Source organism: Rhinolophus ferrumequinum, chromosome 6 (genome assembly GCF_004115265.2).
Source record: "Rhinolophus ferrumequinum isolate MPI-CBG mRhiFer1 chromosome 6, mRhiFer1_v1.p, whole genome shotgun sequence".
Lineage (NCBI taxonomy): Eukaryota > Metazoa > Chordata > Mammalia > Chiroptera > Rhinolophidae > Rhinolophus > Rhinolophus ferrumequinum.
In genome coordinates this window covers 83,277,830-83,304,015 of record NC_046289.1, presented here as the reverse complement: position 1 = coordinate 83,304,015, position 26,186 = coordinate 83,277,830, and the positions used below count along the sequence as shown (strand labels likewise).

The 26,186-nt window shown below is 36.4% G+C and overlaps 2 protein-coding genes across 4 annotated transcripts in view; one reads left to right on the top strand and one right to left on the bottom strand.

Moving 5' to 3' along the window:
• The window catches only part of PRORP (protein only RNase P catalytic subunit), a 111,858-nt gene extending 108,516 nt beyond the window's left edge, over nucleotides 1-3,342 (bottom strand). Inside the window, exons 1-2 of the mRNA XM_033107141.1 lie at nucleotides 3,205-3,342; nucleotides 1,582-2,864 (exon numbers count right to left, since the gene is read on the bottom strand). Of these exons, the coding sequence (XP_032963032.1) occupies nucleotides 1,582-2,570 (989 nt within the window). The 5' untranslated portion in view covers nucleotides 2,571-2,864; nucleotides 3,205-3,342. The remainder of the gene's footprint in view (nucleotides 1-1,581; nucleotides 2,865-3,204) is intronic.
• A 375-nt stretch (nucleotides 3,343-3,717) lies between these two features.
• PPP2R3C (protein phosphatase 2 regulatory subunit B''gamma) lies at nucleotides 3,718-24,351 on the top strand. 3 transcript variants are annotated; one of them, XM_033107137.1, is made up of 13 exons: nucleotides 3,797-3,917; nucleotides 7,404-7,531; nucleotides 9,463-9,567; nucleotides 10,118-10,230; nucleotides 10,624-10,721; nucleotides 11,596-11,666; nucleotides 15,702-15,834; nucleotides 16,580-16,635; nucleotides 16,712-16,787; nucleotides 17,540-17,676; nucleotides 19,072-19,209; nucleotides 22,070-22,150; nucleotides 23,721-24,351. In XM_033107137.1, the coding sequence occupies exons 1-13, from the start codon at nucleotides 3,860-3,862 to the stop codon at nucleotides 23,907-23,909; spliced, it is 1,383 nt and encodes a 460-aa protein (XP_032963028.1). In that variant the 5' UTR covers nucleotides 3,797-3,859; the 3' UTR covers nucleotides 23,910-24,351. The 3 variants fall into 3 exon arrangements, with proteins under 3 accessions (XP_032963031.1, XP_032963028.1, XP_032963029.1); XM_033107138.1 differs by having other exon boundaries at nucleotides 22,091-22,150; nucleotides 23,721-24,027; XM_033107140.1 differs by lacking the exon at nucleotides 7,404-7,531 and having other exon boundaries at nucleotides 3,718-3,917; nucleotides 22,091-22,150; nucleotides 23,721-24,026.
• The last annotated feature ends 1,835 nt before the right edge of the window (nucleotides 24,352-26,186 follow it).

Genomic DNA, 26,186 nt, shown 5'->3' with positions numbered 1-26,186 from the left:
AAAAAAGATTGCAAAATCAAATCGTCAGGTCAGATTCCTACAGAATCCAAAGTTTTCATTGTGTTTAGAAACTCGGTAGGCAAGAGGTCTGAAAGTTCAGGATCCTTGCTTAGAATGGTTTATTTAGAAGAGTAGTTGATACATTGTAATGGGGCTAAGGAGCTGATGGTACCCTACTCTGGAGCTCCTTCTTCCGTTTGCTTCTCCTCTGGTCACCCAACCCTCATCTTCAAATCTAAATCTATCTTCACAGGACCTGTACAGGAAGCAGCTAACATTAGCAGTGTAACCTCTAATTAAACTCAACTCTAACATGTTCCAAAAAGCTTGCAGAGATTGTTCTTGTCCAGAGTAATTTCTTGTCTTATACTATCATGTTATATCACTATTAACTGTCAAGTATTACATTCCCAATTGTGAATGCCACCATAATAGATCTTACATCACAAGACATCTGCAGTGCCTAGCCAAACTGAAGTTATTCAAAACTACTTACTGATTTATTTGCTCAATTTATCCTTTCTTCTTTCCTCTTACGTATATTACCATGATTCCTATTGATCCTTCTCTCCTTTCCCAAGTCTTAATTCAAGATCTCATCATCTCTCATTCAAACCTACAATTGCCTCCAAACAGATCTCCCTGCTTTCAATTTTAATCCTTTTCCAATCTTTTTTCCTTCCTTTGGCAGTTACCTCTCTAAAACTCCACTCCAAGACCAACATTGTTGATAACACAATAAAATTCAAAATCCTTGGCATTCAAAGATTTTCACAATCAACAACTCCTCTGTTGATGTTCAAAAAATTTGTTCAAGAAGAAAATTCAGCATGATTGCTACTTCAAAGTTCTGTGAAGATGATATATAGTAGAAAAGAGAAAAACAAAGAGAAAAGGAATGAATTTTTAGGAAAGAGCCTGAAGCAAATTAATGTTGAAGAAATAAGAAAGTAAAAGACTGAAGCAATAAATAGGCACGTAGCCGGTAACATGAATAAAAAGCAAAGGGAAAGCAAAGGAGAGAGCCTTGAAGAGAGCAGTTGAATGATGGAAAGATCGAAAATGAACTGGAAAGATGAAGATTTTCCATGATAACCTTGCATATCAGGTTTGATCAGGATCCCCCCTCTGCTCTAACCATCCAAGTTGATGAAATGCATAGATCAAACAGAACATAGATATGCACATTATACCAGTCACTAGGTTTTAGAACTTCTAAAAATACTAATAAGACCCAAAGACAGCTCCAGTGCTCTTGCTATGAACTCCAGCCACAGTGCTATTCCTAAGTACTCATATACTAGACACCTCAGAAAAACAAATGATCCTTGTAAAATGAAAAAAATGCATAAAACTACAAGTGCTCTCTAATTCCCCTTTCATGTGATGAGTAGAGATTAGCACAACATGTAGTAGTAACTTTTTTAAGCAGAAAGAAAATTTTGTCTTAAAGGGGAAATAAATCTTACTAAGAGATAGGAAAAAGTACTATAATTCTGTATAATTTCAGCAACAAAAAAGAGGAGACTACTTTTAGGTATAGGTATTAAAATCATACATATAAAGAAAAATCAAAATTACCTCTCAAACCATGTTTTTATACTGTGTGCAAAGGATTCCCCAGGATATAGCTGACTATTTCTTAGATATAAAAGAATGTTTAGTAGTTTGTTTGAATACTGGTCGTCTTTTATGTCCTTTCCAAAATCAAAGAAGGCCTTTAAAGTTTCCATCATTGGAATATCATGACTTAACAATTCCTGATATAAATTCCAAGCTATGTTTACATCTTGATGAAGGAGGGCTCCCTGGATACAGTCATTATAGTTCTTTTTTGAAGGAGTCATGACCTTTTTAATGTCCTCTAACAGCAGCAAGGCCTCTTTCCATCTGTCTGAATGGATTAATCCTCGAATGAGAAGAGTGTTTGCTCCAGATTCTAAAATCTTGTATCTAGCTTTCATGATTTCATAGACGTCAAAAACTTCTGATGTCTGCTTATGAAAGACACAGAGATATAAATACTTGACCAGCAAATTATAGCCTACAATACCATTGTTTTTTGCAGCTACCCAGGCCAGCAGAGATTTGGCCACATCTACAGAACTATTGTAGTGAGCCATCTGTGAAATGATCCAATTTTCAAAATTGGCTTTTCCTTTGAAATCTTCCTTAAGTTTATCCCACTCCTCTGAATTCAAGGGTTTTGTTGGGAGTTGAATAATGTTGTTCCTCACAGGTGGCAAGGCGTGATCTTTACTCTGAGGATTCATCTGTGATCTCTTCTTAGCCGCTCCGGCTGCAAAAAGATGAGACTCAGAAGGAACTTGCTTATTTCTGCCCTCCTCTCCTTTCCTGCCAGATCTGGCCCTGGTAAGTAGTAGATTCATTGCTTTGGTATTTTGTGGAGACGCTGTTTTAAGAGAAAAGCACTTCTGTTGGTTCCTGATGCCAAAACAGTCTTTGAGAAAGAGAGAGGTATGAGAGTGTCCTGGGCTTAGGCCAAGGTATGGGTTGCTTTTCCAAAGCTTAGGAAAGCTTCGAATACCAGTGAAACAGAAAGTCATCATGCAGTGAGATCAGCACAAGACACTGAGAGATGTTCAAAAAGCCCCTACTTCTACAGCATAATTAAGGTACTGGGGGGTGGGAGCCGACAGTCGAAGCGCAACTTTTTAAAAGATGACTTTCAGTTTCTCTCAGAAAAATGAAGGCTCTGCTTTTGGAGCTACTTAATAATAATGAAGTCTGGTGAGTTTTCTCCATTAAACAACGATCCCAGGATATCCGACATCGGTCGCAAGACGCAGAACCAGGGGACAGAGCAGGAATCTCTGGTGACAGTTATATTCCAGTCCGCGAACCTGAGGAAAAAGGACAAGGAGGGCCGCCCCGTTCGACTCACGTGAATCACAACTGTCCTCGAAAAGGGGCAGGATCCCATGGGAGCATTGCTGAAGGGAGGGCGGAAAGCCAAAAACCGCGACCACGAGCCCCCAACCCCAGACCCACCAGTAGCAAGGGTAGTTACGAAAGCCAAAATCTAGGGACCCTGCCCCTGCAAAATACTCCCCACACCGCCAAACTCCGCAGATGAAGGAATGGGGTGGGGGAGGTGGGCAGTGAGCCGAGTCAACAACTCAGATAAGGAAGGGAGGTGTACAGATTGGTCACAAACGAAGTTCACTTCATTCTACAACTCACCCAACACTCACGCTTAATTAACGCAACCATAACCTCGGCCCGGCACTACCGGCCCACAATGCACCGCGAGGGCCCCGGCATTAGGGGCGTGACTGAACTGGACGCCGGCGTTCAGCTGGGCCAGGCGGCGTAAAAGGGTGATTCTGAAGCTTTTAGTGGCAGGCTGGGGCTGAGGTGGGTGCTGAAGGCATCTGCTACATTCAGGGGAACCTTTAGGGCCTCCAGATATCCGTAACCAACAATGAGAAGAAATTGTGAAGGACGAAAGCGCTTCCCTTGAGCCGGAAATGCCAAAGGACTCGAGTCACGTGATGCACTCGCGCAAGAGGCCCAACATAAAATGAAAGCACGGGCTTCCTTATTCTGCGCCTTTAAAACCGGGCGTTGTGAAGTTGGGACGCTGCCTTAAGGAGGATCCTTTCCTATCTCACGTCTGCTTTCCCTGCTGTTAGTGTGATCGCCCGTATCCTCCGCAGCGGCTACAGTAGTCCTTTTTTTTTTTTTCCTCCGTAGCCGACTTCCGCCCATGTCCAAGATGGCGGTTGAGCGGCCTTCCCAGCCTTTACGGGGCTGGGCGGTGTTTGACGTCTGAGTTGGTAGCGGGTGGAGCGGTTAGTAAATTGCAAATGCAGGAGCTGCTGCGCGGGAGTCCGTCATGGACTGGAAAGAAGTTCTTCGCCGGCGGTTAGCGACGCCCAACATCGGTCCAAACAGTGAGTCTGGGAGGGGCTGCCCACAGAGATAGTCCGGCCCTAAACTCCTAGAGGTGGAGGGAGAATGGGAGGAGCAGCAACTGGGAGCCGCGCTGTCCGCTTTTGTAAAACCTCGCCTGACAAAGCAGGCAAAGAGCAATGTGGTTTCGAGATCCAGAGAGGTTTGACCCACACTTCCCTGGGAAATAAATGATTTGCGGGACTGAGAAGCTCCCTTTACGTGGTTTTGACCTAGACTCGTGAGGAATAATTGAAAACCCTGGCTTCAATAACTCTTCGATCCTACCAGAGCCTATAATCCATTGATCCTACCGCCTTTTTACTGTCACACTTTTCACTTCCCTCCTTGTCCATTTTAGATTTCATAATTCATTTTTCCTGTGTCCTTTTCCCCCCTCCTTCAGACTTTGCTTGTTAACCAACCTGGTTAAAACCACCCTCTTTCCAGGGCACTGAAAGTGGCTGGAGGAAGAGGGAACCAAGGCGCATTATCTCATTTTTAATGCATGTCCACTAACCTAAAGTAGGTGTTTCAGCCATTCATTTATACTTCTTCCGTGTTTCCCTAGACATTCACTCTCTAACACTCTAAGGCAGTTCTTATCATCTCCCAAATATCCAACCCTCTAATGTAGCCTACCTACTCCTTACCTTCAGCTGATAAACGTGTGTGTCTTTGAGAAGGTAGAAGCAATCAAAGAAGAACCTCATCTGTTCTCATCTACACTTTCAATCAGCCCCTTTCCCACTATAGGTGCTGGTACACTCTGCCCTCACTATTAAAATGGGGAACTGTCCTGCTCCTATTTGAGACAGTCGCTCTACTCCAACACTTAGGTGTGTTCCCTTTCTTTTATTCACTGAATTCACTCTGGCCTTATCCTCTCTCTCATGCATTATCAAATTTTCCTTCTGTACTGAATCGTTTCCATCAGCTCTAACAAACATGCTGTAATAACCCCCTTCTTTAAAAAGATCATTTGATCTCATATTCCTCTCCATCATTTGCTTCATTTCTCTGCATCCCTTATAGGAAACCTCAGAAAAATTACCTGTACTTGTGCTTTCTCCTCCCCTTCACTCTTAAACCCACTCCATTGCAAGTCCCTGGGAGGGATTGTCGTCTGTTAGGGGCCAAGTACCTTTCTAGCCTATAGCAGTAAACAAAACAGACAAAAATTCTTGTCTTTGTAGAACGTACACTTTAATGTTGGTAGAGATGATAAAATCAGAATTAAATCATATAGATTGTGCCACTTCTATTTAAGTCTGTTTCCTTCATTGGTGTGCTAGATCCCATCCTTTTTGCGGGATTCCATTTTAGCCTACTCAAAGATATACTCCTGCTGTCATCCCCTCTCTCCTGAATCATCAATTTCTCTTTCTTACTCATTCTCCTAAGCATATAAACCTGGTGGTGTTTCTCCAATTTTAAAGAGACTTTCTTGTCTTAACTTCCACCTGTTGCTATGCCTCATTTTTCTGTCTCCTACACATTCTTTCTTGGTTTCTGGAAGACATACTCTATTAGTTCTCCTTCCTCACCAGTCATCTCTTCTCGATCTTTGCTTTTCTTCCTCTTCTCACCAACAACTTAATATTGGGGTGACATATGTTTGGGATTTAGAAATTATACTATGAAAGTTGAAATTACAGAGGAAGAAGGATTAACAGAAAAGAAGAAATGGCCAGAAAATAGGAGAATTAACAGAGTGTGATCTCTTAAAAGCCGAGAAAAGGTTAGAATCATCAACAGTATCAAATTTAACAGAGAAATCAAGGACAGATGTGTCCATTAAACTAAACAATTAGGTCATTGGTTGCCCTGGCAAGAACAGGTTCTGTAGAGTGGTAAGAATAGAAGCAGGATTGTATAAAGAGATGAGAGGTAAGAAAGCAGAGATAGCCAACATAGACTTTCATTTGAAAAAGTGAATGACAAAGGAAGGAGTTTTGTGTGACAGTAGGTAGAAAAGAAGGGTTTTTTGGGGGGAGGGGAAGGGAATGGGAAAGATCTCAGTGTATTTCTAAGTTAAAAGCCAGTAGAGATGAAGAAATTGAAGGTACTGAATAGAGAAGGAAATAAGTGATTGAGCAACTTACAGGAGAATTGCAATGGCTGAGATTAAACTCTCAGGTAGAATGAAGTGTTAGCCTTGAGTAAGAAAAGAGATACCTCCGTCCTCTGAAACTGGCGGGAAGAAAGTAAGATGCAGATTTGATACCTTCCTGTCCTTCCACTCCACTTAGATATTTATGGGTATCCGTGCCCAGTAAATTCAATTTTCGATGAACTGGGAGGGATTGTCGTCTGTCAAAGTGAACACAGAGGGGGTTTGAGGAATGTAGTGACAGTTTGGAGCAGTCAGTCACCAAGAGAACATTAAGGGTAAATAAAATATGTACTGGTGTTTTTGAGAAGCTGACTTAATAATTAGTAAATGAAGTAAATTTGTGGGACCAAAATTTTGCAGTTTTTCTCCAACAGCATTAAGCCATAGTGAACAAATTAGTTTGTTAAGATTGGTCCAAAGTTAAAAGTTAACTTGGCAGATGTGGGAGAAATATAGGCATAAGAGGAGTTTAGGGGAAGAACTGCAGGCATGTCGAGAAGGAAGTGAGACCAGGAGGAGGAAAATAAACTTTTGAGAATATAGACCGTAGAATTGAAGATCTCAGTGAGGCTGAAGTGCAGGTATTACGGCAGTGAGGTTTTGAATAACAAGGAGAGAAAAATTACCTGAGAATATATTAGCATTTAAGATTTCAGAAGAGGAGCAGATAAGATCTGTGGTCTTGCCATGGAACTGGGTGACACAGTAGAGTAGAGGTGAAAGCCTTCAGAGTTGAGGGGTCACTGTCACTCACATAGATACTTATTCTTCCTTGATGATTGCAGGACATTGAGGAAAAGAACGCTGTGTACCAGTCGCCATGGTCTACAAATAAGTATGGAGGAATGGCTAAATGAGACAGCTGTGTGCCAGCAGCAGGCGGGTTGGAGGGTAATAGCATCCTGATGTGTGAGCTTCAGATGGAAGGGTTTTGCTTTAGGTAGAGGAACTGTGATTAAGAGGCTGAAACTCCAGGAGGTCAAGGGCTGTGCCTGCTTTCCCACCACTCTTGCCCTGGTGTCTAGTACAGTGAGTGCTCTGTACATAGTAGGTGCTCAGTATACACTTTCGATTGAGTGAATTAGGAACATGCCAGACGTCTATAAGAAAGGCACTGACTAGAGGAAGAGACAGTATAGTGATGAAAAAAAAGTGGATGCAGCAGCTAAGATTTGAAGATTTAGGTGAGGCTTTTTCAGTGGAAGATAGTGATTCTTGATATTTCAAGAAAGTTAAGATAGATGTTCAGTGTCTAAGCACAACTGTGAAGGCCTTCTTTGCACTGTAATTAGACAATAGTAGATAGATGACCTGAGAAAAGTATTGTTTGATTTTAAAAGTGCTTTTCCCCCCTTAATCTACTTGTTACCAGAAAAAAAAAGTGAACAAGAATTAAAAGATGAAGAAATGGATTTATTTACCAAATACTACTCAGAATGGAAAGGAGGTAGAAAAAACACGAATGAATTCTATAAGACCATTCCCCGGTTTTATTATAGGGTAAGTAGTATGTAAGCAAATGTCTTGCGGACATTATCCGCAATTCTTTAAAATTGGATAAGAATCTTGTATTTTATAAATAAATTGAGGACTATATTTTAAATTTTATATATTATTTCATTCTTTATCTTACCATTACTTTGGAGCAGATAAAATCTTGAGTTTTCTTATCAATTACTATAAACACACAAAGTTGTTATTTGCCTACTTTTTGAGCTATCGGTTTTTTCTTCATAATTTTTATTATGGATATTAGTAGTAGGTGTTCTATTGGATTAGGTTGTCAGGCTTTTTATAAGACTTAGGTATACTTAGTTGATCATAATTTTTTTTTAATTCCTCCAATAATTTGTTCACTCATTCAACAAACATTTATTTAGCAGCTATAACGTTACACAGTATGTTACACAGTACCAATAAGTAAGACATGGGTCCTGCTTTTGAGAAGCTCATGATATATTTGGGGAGGTAAAAATGTTAAATTAAAAAATAAATATCAAAAGGATGAGTACCACACTAGAAAGACGATGGTGTCTCAGGCTAGGAAGCTTTAGACATAAGAAGTGAAAAGATTTGGGTTATATTTTAAAGGTAAAGCTGAAAGAACTTATTGATGACTGGATATAGGTACCAGGGATTCCTAGGTTTTGGACCTGAGCCACTGTGAATGTCCAGAAGAGCCTTTTACTCAGCTGGAGAAGTCTGAGAGAAATGGGTTTGAAGGAGAAAAATCAAGAGTTCTGTTTTAAATATGTTAAGTTTGAGACGCCTATTAGACATCCCAGTAGATTTGTCAAGTGTATACTTAACATATGAATCTGGGAGCTCAGGGAAGAAGTGAAGTTGGATTATGTCTGATCATAATTTTTAACTTTGTCTTTTAATTGTGGTATAAGGTGTAAACTGTTTTGCTCAAGGCTAAACTGACAAATAGATTGAGAATGGAAAACTTGAAGAGTTAATACTCAGTTATGTTTTCTTGTGCCAAAACTGTAAAGAAGTCTTTGAAGAAGGTCATAAATTAAAACAGCTATTTACAGCTGAAATTGAAGGCTACTAAAAAGAATAAGACCTATTTAGTAATATGTCAAATATAACCACGATAGAAAAGTTAATTTTGGAATTTTAGTCGAATGGATTTGTCCGGTGTTATTTCCCTTGTTTCTTCTTCCTCTCCACTGCTTCAGAGAAACCAGCTATCATCCATCTTTGGTCACCGCTCTTCCCCTGGCTGATTAGCTGGTTGACTAGACTGGAGCACAGTGTATCTCAGCCTGGCCTCACCTTCTAATGCTTCTTCCTTCTCTATTCCTTTTGATGGGAGGGATGGCATCTTAGTTCTTGGAAATGAAAGGTGAAAACCATAACCCCTACTTTAGACTAGGGGTTACTTAGCTACAGTTAGTGGGACAAAGATACAGAAAAGGAAGAAGAAATCCTCAAAGCACATTATATGAAGTAGAGTTGGAATGAATCATTTTGAAGCCCTATTTATGGAAATCACCCACATGGGCAGAACCCCTGTTTTGGAGGCCAACGTAATAGACACTGGCTTGACCATCTCCACAAAATAAGGTGATCCAGTCTCAAAAGGCATACTTTGCTAAGCCTGCCAGTCTTCAGCTAGTCCTAATCTAATTCTTTATCAGTCTAAGCTTACAGTGGAAACAGAGCTCTAACAATGTAACTGTGGGCTAGACCATTAGCTTTTATTGGGCAAGCATATGGCCTTGCTAACTATTGAATTCTCTGTGGATTTTTTTTTGTTAAATGAACTTTTTAAATGGATGATGACTTGAAGTTAAGCAAAACTGAGATACCAAAAGTAATTTGAGTCAATGTCATAGTTATTTCATGAGGCCAGATACATTTTACATAATCCAATAGTCTAGAATTTAAGTGTAGAAATTAACTCTACAATGTATTTTTAGCTGCCAGCTGAAGATGAAGTCTTACTACAGAAATTAAGAGAGGAATCCAGAGCTGTCTTTCTGCAAAGGAAAAGCAGAGAACTGTTAGATAATGAAGAATTACAGGTAGGAATGAAATAAAAGTTTGCTTTGGATGTTAGCCATTTCTTATTTGTACTATTAATGTCATACAGGACCTTACGGGGCCTTAAGGGAGCCAGTACTGCAGAATGGGTGACGGCACCTGCTCTGGAGAAATGGTTCCCACCAGAATCAGTTGCAGAGCTTACAGGGGTGGATCTCTCAAGGATAGTTTTGTTTTTTAAAGGTGACTGTAATGTGAGGCCAAAGTTGAGAACCACTACGGTAGGGTCAAACTGTAGGTGTTCAAATCCCAGCCCTGCTCTGTGATCTCGGGCAATGGACTTAACTTTTCTGGGCTTCAGTTCTCATCTATAAAGTAGGGATAACTATTCAGCATATAGTTATATGGATTAAAGAGGTATTATATATGTTTATTTTTATTGTGTTATTAGTAATCAAAAGGATAATAGGAATGAGATTCATCTTAAGATTAACTCTGCTATGAGACTATCAATGTAAATAACATATTCAACTATGTTTTTAAATTTTCTTCTGTTAATTATAACATCTCCATTTCTGCAATTCTTCTAAGAACTTATGGTTTTTGTTGGACAAGCATCAGACACCACCTATGATTGGAGAGGAAGCAATGATTAATTATGAAAATTTTTTGAAGGTTGGTGAAAAGGCTGGACCAAAGTGCAAGTAAGAATATTTTAACAAAGGAGTATGTTACATTAAGCATTTTAAATGCCTCAAATAAATGTTAGTGAAAATTTTAGTCAATAGTAAGACACTTTGAGTCAATTTGAGTTATTCATGAAGTTTAATAAAATTATTTAGTCAAAAAAATTACATTGGTATAAAGTTATTAAAAGAAATAATATGGTTTATTTACAACACTGTAGGCCTTCATGTTTAAGACAATAGAATGCAAAGATGTATGACTTAAAAATTAAGTTTAGAACTATAGTTGTCACTGATTTTTTTTCACCACTTTGGTTTTTTATTGTTTGAATTTGTGCTGCTATTTGTTAATTCATGTAGAGGTCATCTTTATGTTATGTTGGCAACTGATTTTAATCTTTGTTTCCTTAGGCAGTTTTTCACAGCAAAAGTCTTTGCTAAACTCCTTCATACAGATTCTTACGGAAGAATTTCTATCATGCAGTTCTTTAATTATGTCATGAGAAAAGGTGATTTCATTTGCTTGAACTACTCTTTTCTGGTAATCAAATAGGTTTCTGGTCCATGCTTTTATTGTATCCCTTCCATGTGAAACAACTCTTATTCAGTAAGTTCTAACAGCAGAATTTCTTGTCTTTTCACCAACATTTGTTTTTCTATTATGAGTCTCTCCTGGAACTTACTAGAGCTGAGATTTTCTACCATAAATTTGGGTTCATAATTATAAAAAACAAAATAAAAACTTCACGTATCCTAAATATACTAGCTAACTAGATATATCAAAAGCTGAACCAAGAGTTTTAATGTATGGTGATTTGAAATAATTTTAATTCACTGCTAATTTTATTTCACCAGTATATTTATTACAGGTTGAGTTGCCTAAGAGGATAGTTTGAAACTCACAACTATAGCATCAGATTCAAGGAGTTTTTACCAAACAACTTGGAGTTGTTGTGATTTCTTTAAGTTCCATAATGATCTGTGAAGTCCTACGTATATAATCATTAACTAATATTTGGTTGCAATAATTAACCTCAGTAGAATAAAATCAGCTTCATTGAAAGCCTAACATTATACTCTCACTGTCCCTGTTTGGTGGAACACCAAGTTTAATAAAGTAAGGAGCAATATCTTCAAGGGCATCAACTTTATTGTCACTTTAGGCATGGTAGAATTGTTGATATCTACTGTTAATTCTATGGTATTTTTATTTTGTTTTGAACAATTTTGGGGTTAATCAATAAGTAATATGTGTGAGAATAAATATGTTCATAGACTTATTAGATTAGCTTGTCCATCTAATTTAGCTCTTTATCTCCTTTTGTCCATATATATGCTAAAGGATAGCTCTTAATTACGTTTAATTTTCATGTTTATTGTCAGTTTGGCTTCATCAAACAAGAATAGGACTCAGTTTATACGATGTTGCAGGACAAGGGTACCTTCGGGAATCTGTAAGTATTAACCTACTTTAATAACTACTGTAGAAATAAAAATGTTAACAGTAGTTATCACTGGATGTTGGGATTACAGATGATTTTTTTTGTTTTGTTTTTACAAATAACAAATGTTACTAAAAAAACTTTAAAAATGTATGTTGACTATAAAAATTCCTTTTCAGATTCATTTCTCCAGCCCCCCCCCCCCCCCCCCCGTTTTTTTAAACCGTAAGAAGAATGTAGAAACAGTGAAAAACTTTTGGTTATTCATGAGTGTTATCAGTGTATGACTGTTTTAAAATGTAAGGGCCAGGAATTTTTCCTCTTTTAGGAAATATATAGGAGAAAAAGAACGTGACTTTTCCCACCTGTAGGTAGGTTTAGGTTGTAACATCAGTAACCAAGAGGCTGTTTATTTCCCATTAGGTGTTAACGTAGTTAGGCCATGTTATCAACAGAGAATTATAGCCTCGTGATCCAAATGGCTATGCTTCTTGTAAGTGTGAGTATATAAGTTATATGGACATGCTTCTTTTTAGCTCAGGCTTTTTTCCCAAATAAGGAGTCCTTTTTAGGGTCATTAGGAAAAGGGGATGGGAGTTAGGCATAAATATGAACCAAGTTAATTAATAAATAAATATTCACATGTAAGATTTAAAGACAATTCCCTGTTATAGTTTGTTTCCTGTTATGATTTGTAGCAGTCTGCTTTATCCAGGTTTCTGTAGATAGAATCTGTTAGCTCATACTGAACATTTACACTTCGAAACCTTTCTAGGGAACAGTATAATTCTTGAACTTTAAGGTTCAGATCAACTTGACAATAAAAGGTTCTTGCTTCTATCCATCTCTCTCTAGCAAGAAAGATATATTAGCCACCTGTTGATACTAATTCAGGTCAGATATTGGGGTATTCCTGTAGCTCTGAGAATTCTTCTCAGCTGTTGGTTGGTTTACAAAACACACTTCTTGCCTTTTTCCATGAATGGAAACAAAAATGGAAAAAAGGATGGAGAGGGAAGAAAAAAGCAACAGGATATCTCTGTAGTTGTGTTTAAAAGGGAGTGATTTTTCCCTTCTCTCAATGAAAAAAAGCATTTCTCTTAAAAAAAATATTTCTCCTATCCTGAGCAGTTTGCCTTTTGAAACCAGACTCTTCATTTAAAAGACAGTGATTTCCAGAGCCAACGTCTGTAATTTGAGTAATATAAGCAAACTTTCGTTCACTTATTAAATCTTATTAAATGAGCATTTACCAAACACTTAATTTGTGCCAGGTACTATTCTAAGCCTCTTTGGGAGTTTTTTTGTTTTTGTTTTTGTTTGTTTGTTTTTAGCAGAGTGGAGAGGCAGACACTAAATTATAAGCAAAATAATTTCAAATAATGACAAGTTCTACAAAGATAATAAAATAGGGTAATGGGAAAGAATATGACTGGGGCTGGGGGCTGTTTTAGATAAGATGGAAGGGGTACCTCTTTGAGAAAGTGATTGAGTTTTAGTTGTGAACGATGAGAAAGAAGCCAGCCTTATGGAGATGTATAATAGAGAGGGAACAGCAAGGTCAGTGTCCCCAAGACAGAGTTAACCCTGACCTGTTGTAGGAACAGAAGGAAGCCAGTGTGGCTAGAACATGTAAGCAAGAGTTAGTGACAGACTGAAGTTGGAGAGAGAAGTAGGCAAAGACCACATGTGGGGCCCTTTAGGCCATGGTAAGGAGTTTGGAAGCCATTAGAAGTTTTAAGCTGAATCTGTCAGGATATGATTTACATTTTAAAAGATCACTCTGGGTACTGTGTGGAGAATGGATTGTAAGGAGCCTAGAGTGCAAGAAGGAATAGTTAGGCTACTGTAGTAGTCCAGGTGAGGAGTGATAATGGCCAGACCAGGGTGATGGCTGGAGAAAGAGCCAGTAACAGATTAAGTTAATATATATTTTGGACACACACCCCCCAAAAATTTGCTATTGGATTAGATATCGGGGGTAAAGGGTAGGGTCCTTGGTGAACCAAAGATGACTTTAAAATTTGTGTTTTGAATAACTGCTTTTATTTTGAATAAATTTTTGTTTTGAATAACTGCTATAATAGGGAATAATGGGTGAGGACCAGGGTTGGGGATGGTAAGAGTCCCATTTTGGACTCAGGTTTGGGATGCCATCTGTTCTACAACTTAAATTATAAAGTATGTCTGATCACCTAGAAACATTATTCTTTACAATGGCTAAAACAAGAGTAACAAAATTGTTAAAATAAGTATAAAAAACTAGGAGATACTTTTAAATATATAATCTTGGAATAGCGAAAGGCTTTCTGAGTATGATAAAACTGAGACATCTAAAAAATAATAAATTCAGCTACATTTTAAAAAAATCTATAGACTGTAATAAACAAAGTAAAAAGAAAACAAGGTGGGAAAAAATACCTGAAACTCAGTCACAAACAAATGGCCGATTATCCTCATGTATAAAAAACTCCTAGAAATCATAAGAAAATGGCTGCTAACCCAGTACAAAACTGGGCAAAGGGTATAGTTTGCAGAAAGCAAAATAAAAATGCTTCTTAATCATAAGAAAAAATACTAACTTCATGTAAGAGAAATGTTGAATATATCTGCATTAAAATGGCATTTTTCACTCAGATTGACAAAGATCAAAAAGTTTGATAACACTTTTAATGAAGGAATGTAAAATGGCCATGGTTTCCCAAACTTTTTCAGTTCATGGTGCCCTTATTGTCTCAGTAACTTTTTCATAATGCCTCTAGGCTGAAAGAAATACCTAACAGTTCCACTTATTAACCAGTTAGTTCTAAACAATTTAATGGAAATATTCATTAAACTTATCCTATTGCCCATTTGAATAAATACACATAAGTTAAAAGAAAATAATATTTTTACTTCATTAAATAACAGTTACCAATGGAATGTGTGTGCCCAGGGAGCACTGTATAGCTTCACAGTCTGGAGATTATATTGGACACAACCATTCTCACTTCCTCTTTCACACTAATTTTTGTGTGGTACTTGCTTCATTACCGCAACCACCAAAAGCCTAGCTTTGCTAAGATTGATGTTATCAAAAGGAATATGTATTTCAAACTAATGATGAAAATGTGAACTACCTTAAGCCGTAGCTCAGGCACTGTCTGACAGATGTTGCTATGTTTCCCTCAAAAATCTTAAATACCCTGCTGCACCCCTTTGAGTTTAGTGTAGCACTCCTGGGGCACAATTTGGGAACTGTTGATATAGCCTTCACATTGCTGGTGGGAGTATAAAATGGATATGGGTTTTATGGGGTGGTGGGCAGTTGGCCAATGTCTTATCATAATTATAAATGTGCATATGCTTTGATCCAGCAATTCCACTTACAGAAACTATATCCTGTATTCTTCCGTATCTGTGAATAAAAAATTTGCTTAGCCCCCATAATATTGTTTTTAGTGTTGCTAAAGATTAGAAACAACCTAAATGTCCATCATTAGAATAAATAGATTATGGTATATCTGAAATAATACATAGCTTTATTTAAAAAAAAGAGAAGCTCTTTGAGAGCCAATATGGAATGATTGCAAAGTATAGTGTTAAGTGATAAAAGCAAGATACAGAAAAATTTCCGTGGTGTGCTGCTATATGCTGTGAAAAAGAGGAAAGGAAATATGCATACTCGTATACATGTATTGGCTTGTATGTGCATCAGTTATCTTTGGAAAGATACATCAGAAGCTGATAATATAGGTTACCTCTGGGGAGAGGAACTAGGTGAGAGGCAAACTTCAGTGAATACTTTTTTGTCCCTTTTGAATTTGGAACTATGTAGAATGTATTACCTATTCAAAAATATGTTAAAATTTAAATAAAACGTAAATTAGTAGAAACAAATTTAATATAAAATAGTTTTACCACTAAGCTAGTTAGGAATTTATTTTATCATTAATATAGTATTAATGCTGAATAATTTTTAGCATTGAAATTATATTCCAGTAGCTAATGAAGAAACAAGATCAGACATTTAAGACTTGAAAGTTTTATTTTGTTTTTTTCTTTCAGGATTTAGAAAACTACATATTGGAACTTATCCCTACTTTGCCACAATTAGATGGGCTGGAAAAATCTTTTTACTCCTTTTATGTTTGTACAGCAGTTAGGAAATTCTTCTTCTTTTTAGACCCTCTAAGAACAGGTAAAAGAAAATCTTATCTAACTTAAATATTACGAGGATATTATTACTTTTAAATCTCAATAACTAGAGGAAAGTCTTGAAAAGTCGTTTTTTATTTTCCTTGCATGTCATTGCCATTAATATATAAAGATCTTTTATGATTTATTTGCACCAACCATAACCAGCTGTGTGACAGTGGGCATGTAATCTAATCCCTTACGGTTTCTTCATCTCTAAAATGAAGTATGAACTGGGTAATCTATGGCTCCTTCCAGTTGTAAGAAGCCAGTTATTCTGATATAATTTGCTATCCCTGATATATATTTGGAGACTTGTTCTTTTTGATGGAAAATATAAATTGGGAGATAGTAGAACTATTTAGCCATGATGTATTTTTCTTTCTCAAGTTCACTATCTTATATGAGAATCAGATTAGTAAATTTGGCCTTAGTAACAGTACATTTTATCAACTGTTCTGACCTGCGAGACTTAAGTACGTGTAACTGGGGCACAGAAAGGGACAGAGGCCCAAATCAAAGTCCTTGCCTGTGTACAGATAGACATATGAGGTAGAAATTCTATTAAATATTCCCTGCACTTTTCCCTTTTCATAGCAGTATATAATAATAGAGACTTTGGAGCATAAGAGCTAGGAGGCTTTAAAATATCAGTTGGGTGATTGTTCTTCTAAAATAATACCTTTATAAAACTGAGTTGCTCATTTTTAAAATGCAATTAAGTAATTGTATTTCTTTGTTCTTTAAAGGGAAGATAAAAATTCAAGATATTTTAGCATGCAGCTTCCTAGATGACTTATTGGAGGTAAATATGTTTTTAAACTACTTAATTATATCACTTGACAGTTGCTATCTTCTAATTATGTTTCTGTGTTCATTAGTTAAGGGATGAGGAACTGTCCAAGGAGAGTCAAGAAACAAACTGGTTTTCTGCTCCTTCTGCCCTAAGGGTGTATGGTATGTTCCTATCATAATGTTAAAATTTGAATTATCCATTCCTAATTAATTGGTGTTCAAAGGACATACATAGGCTAATTCATCTCAAGATCAAAGTATTCTAATTACTTTAAAAGCTAGTATTCTAGATTACTAAAATTTACTTGTTTTTAAATACCAGTGTTTTAAATTTTTGTAACTCTTAAGTTACTACACTTTCTAACTCTTTAATAGAACATAGAGAATGTAATTTGATCTTTTCAGTATCATTATGAACATCAACTATGGTCTTGCATTTTGATAAAATGCTGCTCTTAGGGTCCACAGAGGGAGGTCTAGGGCATGGTTTGCTCTTTTCCTAAGTTTCATTTGTCTGTTACATTCTATTGGGTGGTCTTGACCTATTTTGGTATTCTTGCCTTCTGCTTTCAAGCAGGAGCACTTCAGTGCTTTTTGTTGAACTTCACCACCATCTAATTCAGAATTCTAGGAAAGTCCTAAAAGCAAACTGAAAACAAATAATGATGGATGTAAGGGAGATAATCCAAGGCCATGCATGGCCTTTGTGATGGGTTTTCTTTGACTTGTTCTGGCCTGAGGGTTATTCTGATACAGATTGCAGGGGTAGCTGATGTTAGGGCACTACCCTTAGTGGAGTTTGAAAATGAAAATATTAACCAATAAAAAGAACTTTTTGTTGGTGTTTATTCTTTTGTCTTTTACTTAGAATTTTATTTGGTCATAAGTATCTTTTTATCATCTTTCTTCCCAAGGCCAGTATTTGAATCTTGATAAGGATCACAATGGTATGCTCAGTAAAGAAGAACTCTCCCGCTATGGAACAGCAACCATGACCAATGTCTTCTTAGACCGTGTTTTCCAGGAGTGTCTCACTTATGATGGAGAAATGGTAGTAATAAATCTAATAAGTTTTAAAAATTTAGGCTCCCACAATTTCCAAAAACCTTTTTCTTGATGTGATACAGTATTTTATATCAGTGTGTAACATTATCTTAAAATGTATAACTGATCAAAATGTTTGAGATTTGGAGCCTTTCATTTTAAGGTAAATTTGCTTTACAACATTACTTATGGACTCAGGACAAATAGAAAATGTTAATATTTTGTTCATTTCATTGTCAGTGTACGTATTGTAAAGGGTTGTGGACTAGTAAAATAAAAATCTGAAAAATTGGCAAATCCTATTGACTATTTTCATATAGATGGAGCATCCATTAAATTACCAGGTCAGATATAGTACCACATATGCTGTGATTTAAATCTAAGAATCAGGTTGTATTACTCTCTATAAATGGCTATGTTAGTAGCTCAAAATTGACTAACACGTACTTGTCCTTTTATTGTAAAACACTTGAGAAGAAAATTCTAAACAGTATTTTTAAATTACCATTCTTGCTATTGAGAACATGTGTTAAGGTTTTGACACATTTTCCAAGCTAATGATGCTTAAGAAATGGCCATATTGTTAGAAGAGAATCAGGGTTCTATGTATTATCATTTAGCTTTAATAGCAGTTTTCTAAATAACACCATTGTTAGCCAACTGCAAAGGAAAAGGGGAAAAAGGCACAAAAGCTGTTTCGTGATTCCCACAGCTGTCTACAATAGACAGGCTCTAAATCTCAAATAAGTAAGGAGCTTATACTAATGACTTCTGGCGAATAAAGAAAATCAGAAGCTACAACTATGTATGGAGTTAGACCATCATGAGGCTGCATCTCTGTAGCTCTTTATGCTGCAATTTATGCAGAAAGGAATCCCTAATCTTAGCCTAAAAACTCTTTTCCAAGAATATAGTTTTTTTCCTAAGTGAGGCTCTCCCAAGTATTTTACTTCTTTTCACTATGCAAAAAAAGTAATCTGTGACTGGATTTAAAACTTCTAAACACTATTTCAAAACAGCTATTAAAATATACTGTTCTGTTCATTCCAGATAAACTTTTTTCTTCCAAAATGACCACACTGAAATGAAGCTATAAATTTAATGGCAGTGTATGATAGCTTAGTCACTATCCTGTCCATTTCAAAAACATAATGAAAGAAAATTATTGTTTAACACAGAAAATCTCTCAAGAAAATGAACTGTGTCCCAAAACTGTCCTGCACAGATTAACTGCTACATCGAATTCCTAGAAACCAACACTGAGTATACGAATGGATTTCTCATTTCATATTAAAAATAACTTGCCACCTTTGATTGCAAAATAGCTTCAAATTATCAGATACTCGCTTGAAAAGTGGATTCCAAAGAAGGCCTCCAAAGAATGTCATTTTCTTTTCTATAGGACTATAAGACCTACCTGGATTTTGTTCTTGCATTAGAAAACCGGAAAGAACCTGCAGCTCTGCAATATATTTTCAAATTGCTTGATATTGAGAACAAAGGCTATCTGAATGTCTTTTCCCTTAATTACTTCTTTAGGGTAAGTCTCATTTGTGTAAATGAGTCGTTGTTCCTTAAGATATACCATATGGTTTAAATTACCTACTCGGTGACAATTGCAACTAACTTGTGATGTTTACGTTTAACAAAAGGGTTTGCATAACATTTCAGAAGGAAATCAAGTCTTTCTGGTTTTGTTTTTTTCTATTTTTTAAAAATTTAAATGGGCTAAATCAATGCTGATTTGATTAGATGTAGAATACTAAAACAGAGTGTAAATATATGTCAGGGACTATATATACTAGCCAGTGGAGACACAAACATCCATGAGAAATACCGTGCTCTTGGTGATCAAAAACTAGTGTGTAAAATCCTACAGAAGCTTTAAGGAAACAGTTCAGAAAAGGTAGCTCTTTTCTACGGGAGTTATGTAGACTTTGGTGGTTGTAGATTCTTTTCATTGCTGTGCTGTAAAAGATAAATAACTTTAAAAACGGGCTAGAATTGTCTGCTTCATTTCCATGTGAAACAGATTTGCTGACAGATTTAATTTGTGCCTTACTTGGTCTCAGAGAATAACATGATGAGCTCTGATTTGGAATTTGATTGTATCTTACCTGATAAGCATCCAGATGCAGCAGGTATAAAAATCGGAATGTCTGCCCTTTTAAGACAAATCATTCAATTGGAAAGGTGACTTTTCTTGATGGAGTAGTTTTGTACAGTAGTTTTCTACTCCATCACCACATTTCTATTTCTTAGGTTTTAGAAGAGTGTGATTTTTATATGGTTAAGGTCAATAAACAGTAGGAAGAAGTTTTTTTAACAACAAAAGTAACATTTTTACATTGTTGTCATAAACCATTTTCCCCTGAAGGTTTTTATTTTCTTTCCATTTAAAAACTTTTTTGGTACTTTTAAAATAACTTTTCTGAGTTATTTTAGTACATAGTACATATTCGGTAACTTCATGTTAAATTACCTAAAAGGCGTTCCATTATGATCTAGGTAGTAATGACTGCAAATAGTAGGGTAAATTACAATCCTAAGATTAGGATCCAATTTTTTAAAATTGGGCTTACATCAGTGGCTAATCTGAAAGGATAATGCTAACCCATTATAGGGATGCCCCCACTTTAGGCAGACCTAGTAAATGAAAATTCAGTTTTAGGAAAACAAAGTAAATATGTCTTTTGGTAATTAAACACTCAACCCTTTTTCATAAAGATTTCTTTATAGTTTCTTATACTTTTAGAATGTTAAATTTTATTTAATACATTTAAAATATTTCATACATGCATTTATTTTATTATTTTATCTGGGCTTGATTGTATGGGCTAAGGAAACATGTTCCTGGTGCTGAGCTCTGCGTCCTGGGCTGTTCACAAAACCTTTGTACCTCAATATCCGGGTAATAAAGCTGGGCCTGGATGGTGCACTGTGGAGCTTACCATCCAGGTCTACTACTGTGTTTCCCCGAAAATAAGACCTAGCCGGACCGTCAGCTCTAAGTGTCTTTTGGAGCAAAAATTAATATAAGACCGGGTATTATATTATACCCGGTCTTATATTAATTTTTGCTCCAAAAGATGCATTCGAGCTGATGGTCTGGGTAGCTCTTATTTTCGGGGAAACACAGTAGTCTAGTAGCTAAGATTGTACCCAGATTCTCATCTACTTCAAAGAGTTTTCCTTTACACACAGATATCGGTGGCATCACATACAGAGTAGGCACTTGGAACATAAGTTGACTGTTTACCAAGAATTTTAAGCTTCACATTTTCCAGTGAATGACTCACCTAAAATATTTGTCCAACTGGATCACAGTGCAGTTGACCCTTGAAGAACATAGGTTTGAACTGTGTGGGTCCACTTATATGCACGTTTTTTTCAAGAAATATATTGAAAAATTTTTTGGAGACTTCGTTATCATGAAGCAGTCGTATCTTTTACACTTAGGCTACTATATAGCAATCGTACTGCTGCTGCTTCATTATCAATGCATGAGTCATACCTGATAATATGGATTTTTTTTCACGTTTTCATTTTTGGTGTCTAGTATTAGTAATATGTATAACATTAACAATATTTCGTATCGTAAGACAATATTGATGTAGGTACTGACAGATGATTCGTCTTGTAAACAGATGACATAAACTTATGGTATCAATAGTGTAGTAAATATATTTTCTCTTATAATTTTAACATTTTCTTTTCTCTAGCTTACTTAAAGACTCCTGTATATAATGCGTATAACAAATTATGTGTTAATTGCCAGTTTTTGTTACTGGCAAGGCTTTTGCCCAATAGTAGGCAACTAGTAGTTAAGTTTTTAGGGAGTCACAGTTACACTTGGATTTTTGAGTGTATGTGGGGAGGTCAGGGCCCCCAGCCCATGAAATGTTCAAGGGTCAACTGTACTTTCTTCAGTATTTTGTTAGTTTGTAAGAATTCAGGGAAGATTTACCTCCATTTTTTTAGATGGCAAAGTGTAGGAAGGGCGGGGAGGTGGTGAACTTGGTGTCTTAAAGAACGAAGGTATGAAGAGTGTTCCTGGGAAATGGGAGGAGATGATCAGAACAGTATAATTGCTAGGCAAGTTAAAGGTTCATCTGAGGTGGAAGACCATTCCTACCTCATGGTAGCACTCATCTGTAATTTTGCATACTTTTCTTTCTGAAGCTCAATAGCTACAGTGTGGGTCTAGAAAGGTTGATGGTTACACTGATCCAGTTTTTAGTTTTGCTGAGTAGATGTGAAGCCAGGTGAAGGAAATTAAGAATGTTGGCAAGAGTGATTGAAACAGTGAGGCTTGTGGTCTGCATAGGAAAGGAAGTGGAACTAAAAAGGGGCCGTGGGACAGGATGGGGGCTATTGTGTATTTTATTTTTTATTTACAGATTTGTTTCTGCCAAATACAGGCCATACAGGAACTAATGAAAATCCATGGACAAGATCCTGTTTCATTTCAAGATGTCAAGGTTACTTTTTCCTTTAATTTACATAACACCAGATAATTGTTTGTATTAAATGAAATTTTACATGATAGTAACTTATAAAGTACAGAACCAAATCAAGTGTTTGCTCTTATTTGTTCCAAATTGATACTTAAATTATTAGAAACAGTCCAATTAGACTAATGATTTTTGTAGTTTGATTTTGTCATTGTTACTCCTGTGTTCTCATTGAAAGCATTTATTCCTTTTTATTGAAAATTAAGAGAATCAATATAGCCTGCATCCTTTGGCAAACTATTCCACTGTAAACTAAATTTTTAATGTGGAAATTATTTTGGTTGAAGCACATTTTTATTCTTCTACTTCAAAGGCTTGCTTGATTTGGTATTATTTAAGGAGACATCAGACATACAATATGAAAACTAGTATTTGAAACCATGCTGCTACTTAGCATTTTAGTATTGAAACTTGCACCAGCTGTGAAAAACACTGAGTGTCCAGTACTGATTCAGGTTCAAGTTGAGTAATGTAATAAAAAAAACCATTCATTTTTTTTTATTTTTTTTTTACTTTTTATTTACTTAAGTGTGTTTTTCCAGGACCCATCAGCTCCAAGTAGTTGTTTCAAACTAGTTGCAGGGGACGCAGCCCAGTGGCCCATGTGGGGATCGAACCAGCAACCCTGCTGCCAAGAGCACCGTGCTCCAACCAACTGAGCTAACCAGCCACCCCCCCCATTCAATTTTAACCAAGTATAAGATAAAAGGCTACTTTGATTTAATATAAGTGAGACAAATTTTAAACTGTGCAACAGGCAAATTAAGAACTAGTTAATTGTAGTTGGCCATCAACCTAGAAAAGGCAGTTTCACAAACATATAAGATTAAAAATTCATAATTTCATTTATCTGAATTGTTCTAATCTTTTAAAAATACAGTTTGCCTCCTTTAATGCTACTCAATACTCTGAGTAATTTTACTACAAAAAGATTAAAAACATGTACTAATTCCTTGAAAGTATTCACATAGTATACTTCTTAATATAGAAGAGGTTCTTCCATCTATTCCAGTAAATTTTAGCACAGTTTAATGTCATTCTGGATTGACTAATTCTTTAATACCACTCCTCCCCCCCATCCAATGTCTGGAGTGTGAGGTTGACATCAGTATTGGAAATGAAGCTTTGTCATAATCTTGGCTCTGAAGCATTTAAGTTTTTACTTAGAGCTTTAAAGTTTGCACTTTAAATCAAGGCTTTGCTTCACCACCACCAACAGAAAAGTATGAGTAGTTAGTTAACATGTATTCAAAGAACAGCATGAGATAGTTTAGCTATTAATTACTGTGTGGCTTGGATGAAACCCTCAGCCTCAGTTTCTTTCTCTATGATGGATAGTTATCACATACCTAAGGAATCTAATGAAATCCTGTGATTGTACATAGAGAAAAGGAGACTGCCTATCTGTTGAATGGAAAAGAAAAAACTGGAACAAAGAAGTTTACATAAGATCAAGTGCCAGAATTTTAAGTCACTGTGTGATAGAAATTAAGGGAATCAGATATCAGATTTCATTATATTTTTTTCTCTCTTTCAGGATGAAATCTTTGACATGGTAAAACCAAAGGATCCTTTGAAAATCTCTCTTCAGGATTTAATCAACAGTAATCAAGGAGACACAGTCACCACCATTCTAATCGATCTGAATGGCTTCTGGACTTATGAGAACAGAGAAGCCCTTGTTGCAAATGACAATGAAAACTCTGCAGACCTTGATGATACATGATCTCTCAAAGACTAGATTGTATTCATTAAGATAAGCTTGAATGCTGCATGTAAAACCTTTGAAGCAGAAGCCGTAGAAATGGTCTAAATAAAGCATTTCATATGCCTGTAGAACACAACAAATGTTATCGTTATTGGAATTAATAGTTTGGAAGCAATAGGACCTAATTAGGAGGCAGTATATTCTGGTTCCACTTAGATCAACTATGCCAAGTGTGATATGGTGAAGGTAGAAGGTGTCCACTTTAAATCTGTGTAATCTTTACAAATAAAGGAAGTTTTCATAGAATATTTCTAACAGTCATTAAGAATTTCGACATTTGGGGGCGGCCGGATGGCTAAGTTGATTTGAGCGTGAGCTCTGAGCAGCAAGGTTGCCGGTTCGATTCCCACATGGGCCAGTGAGCTGCGCCCTCCACAACTAGTAGATTGAAGACAACAAGCTGCCGCTGAGCTTCTGGAGGGGCGACCGGATGGCTTGGTTAGAGCGTGAGCTCTCAACAACAAGGTTGCTGGTTCAGTTCCCTCCATGGGATGGTGGGCTGTGCCTCCTGCAACTAAAGATGGGAAACAGCTGGACTTGAGGCTGAGCTGCACCCTCCACTAGATTGAAGGACAACTTGGAGCTGATGGGCCCTGGAGAAACACACCGTCCCTCACTATTCCTCAGTAAAATTTATTTAAAAAAAAATGATTTCAATATTTGAAGGATAGTTTAAATTATAATACCATTTAACATTGAGTCGTCTACTAAAGTATTATGTATATCAAAGATTACAGACTTCCCCATTCATTAGGGTAAAGCTGTTTCATTTTTGGTTTAGAAGTGTTGAATTAAACATATTTCTTTTAATAGGATGTTTCAATACAAAGTATTCAAGTTAATATTTGAATTAAAATCATTAGTACAAAAAATTTGTCTAGCTTTATTAACCAATACCAGGGTTACATTTTATACAACTTAACTCCATTTTGTTAAGAATTTTTGTTAGAGAATTTATTTTATTGTAAAGGTTCTCAATTATACTGTCATGTTTAGTTTTTTTTTGTTTTTTTTTTAAATTTATTTTTAATTTATTGGGGTGACAATTGTTAGTAAAATTACATAGATTTCAGGTGTGCAATTCTGTATCACATCATCCATAAATCACATTGTGTGTTCACCACCCAGAGTCAGCTCCCCTTCCATCACCATACATTTGATCCCCCTCACCCTCATCCCCCACCCCCCAACCCCTTTACCTTCTGGTAACCACCAAATTACGTTCCCCAGATTAATTATCAAGCCCGTGGCCATCCTATGGTCACCGATTGCCCTCCAATCCCCTCAACCCTCCCCCCCACCCCCCACCCCTCCCGCCCATCTAGCAACCCTCAGTTTTTCCTCATTGTCTCCCAAACTGTTTCTGATTAGTTCATTCACTTATTCTTTTCTTTAGAATCCGCAAATAAGTGAGATCATATGGTACTTATCTTTCTCTGTCTGACTTATTTCACTTAACATAATGTTTAGTTTTTATGAGATGAAAGAGGACAGAATATCATGAACTATAATCCAGAGGGAACAGTAGATATTAAAAGGGTTGAAAGAAGAAAAACTGAAAGAGGCTTAAAAATAAGACAAAACCATTTAATGCATTTATGGGAAATTTTATAGTTTGCATAAATAAAAATATAAAAATTTTAAGGCACAGTAAATCACTATGTAAACATTACAAACTGGCCACTGTGGGACAAGCAGAGAAAGTAAAGCTCAAGAAACGTAAAACCTTCATAAATCATTTTCCTTCTACTACAATCAGACAAGTTTCTAGTTTTATCTAGCACCTCTAGGGAGAGAAGTGAATCTTAAGATATGCATGCCTTCACTGGATAAATATCTGAGTTGGAGGTACTATCTCAAATGAAGTTAAAAACAAATTAGAGAGAAGACATCAAAATTAGCATATTTTAGAGCTATTGGTAAACTATAATTTTTGGTGACAATTACACAACCTGATGATTAATCCTTTAAGCACTAAATTATATAAAGTTTTCACCCATAACTAGAAAGATTACCATGCCATGAACCACCACACCATGAATCTATGTAACCAAAGATTCCTAATAAATACCTTTCATAAATCCTTCACGTTTCAGTTGAAGAACTGAACGTAGTGGCTGTATGTTCATGTTCATTGATAACAGAATTCCATAATAGGCCCACTGTATCTATGTTGTGAGTTTCTATTTTATGTAATACATTTAAGATTGAAAAGGTAATGCTATTTAGAAGGCT

Bases quoted from the DNA above. Each gene is read 5' to 3' on its own strand.
- PPP2R3C (XM_033107137.1), top strand. From the start codon at position 3,860: ATGGACTGGAAAGAAGTTCTTCGCCGGCGGTTAGCGACGCCCAACATC. The intron at 7,532-9,462 runs GTAAGTAGTATG...ATGTATTTTTAG, and splicing joins TTCCCCGGTTTTATTATAGG to CTGCCAGCTGAAGATGAAGT. The intron at 11,667-15,701 runs GTAAGTATTAAC...TTTTTCTTTCAG, and splicing joins AAGGGTACCTTCGGGAATCT to GATTTAGAAAACTACATATT.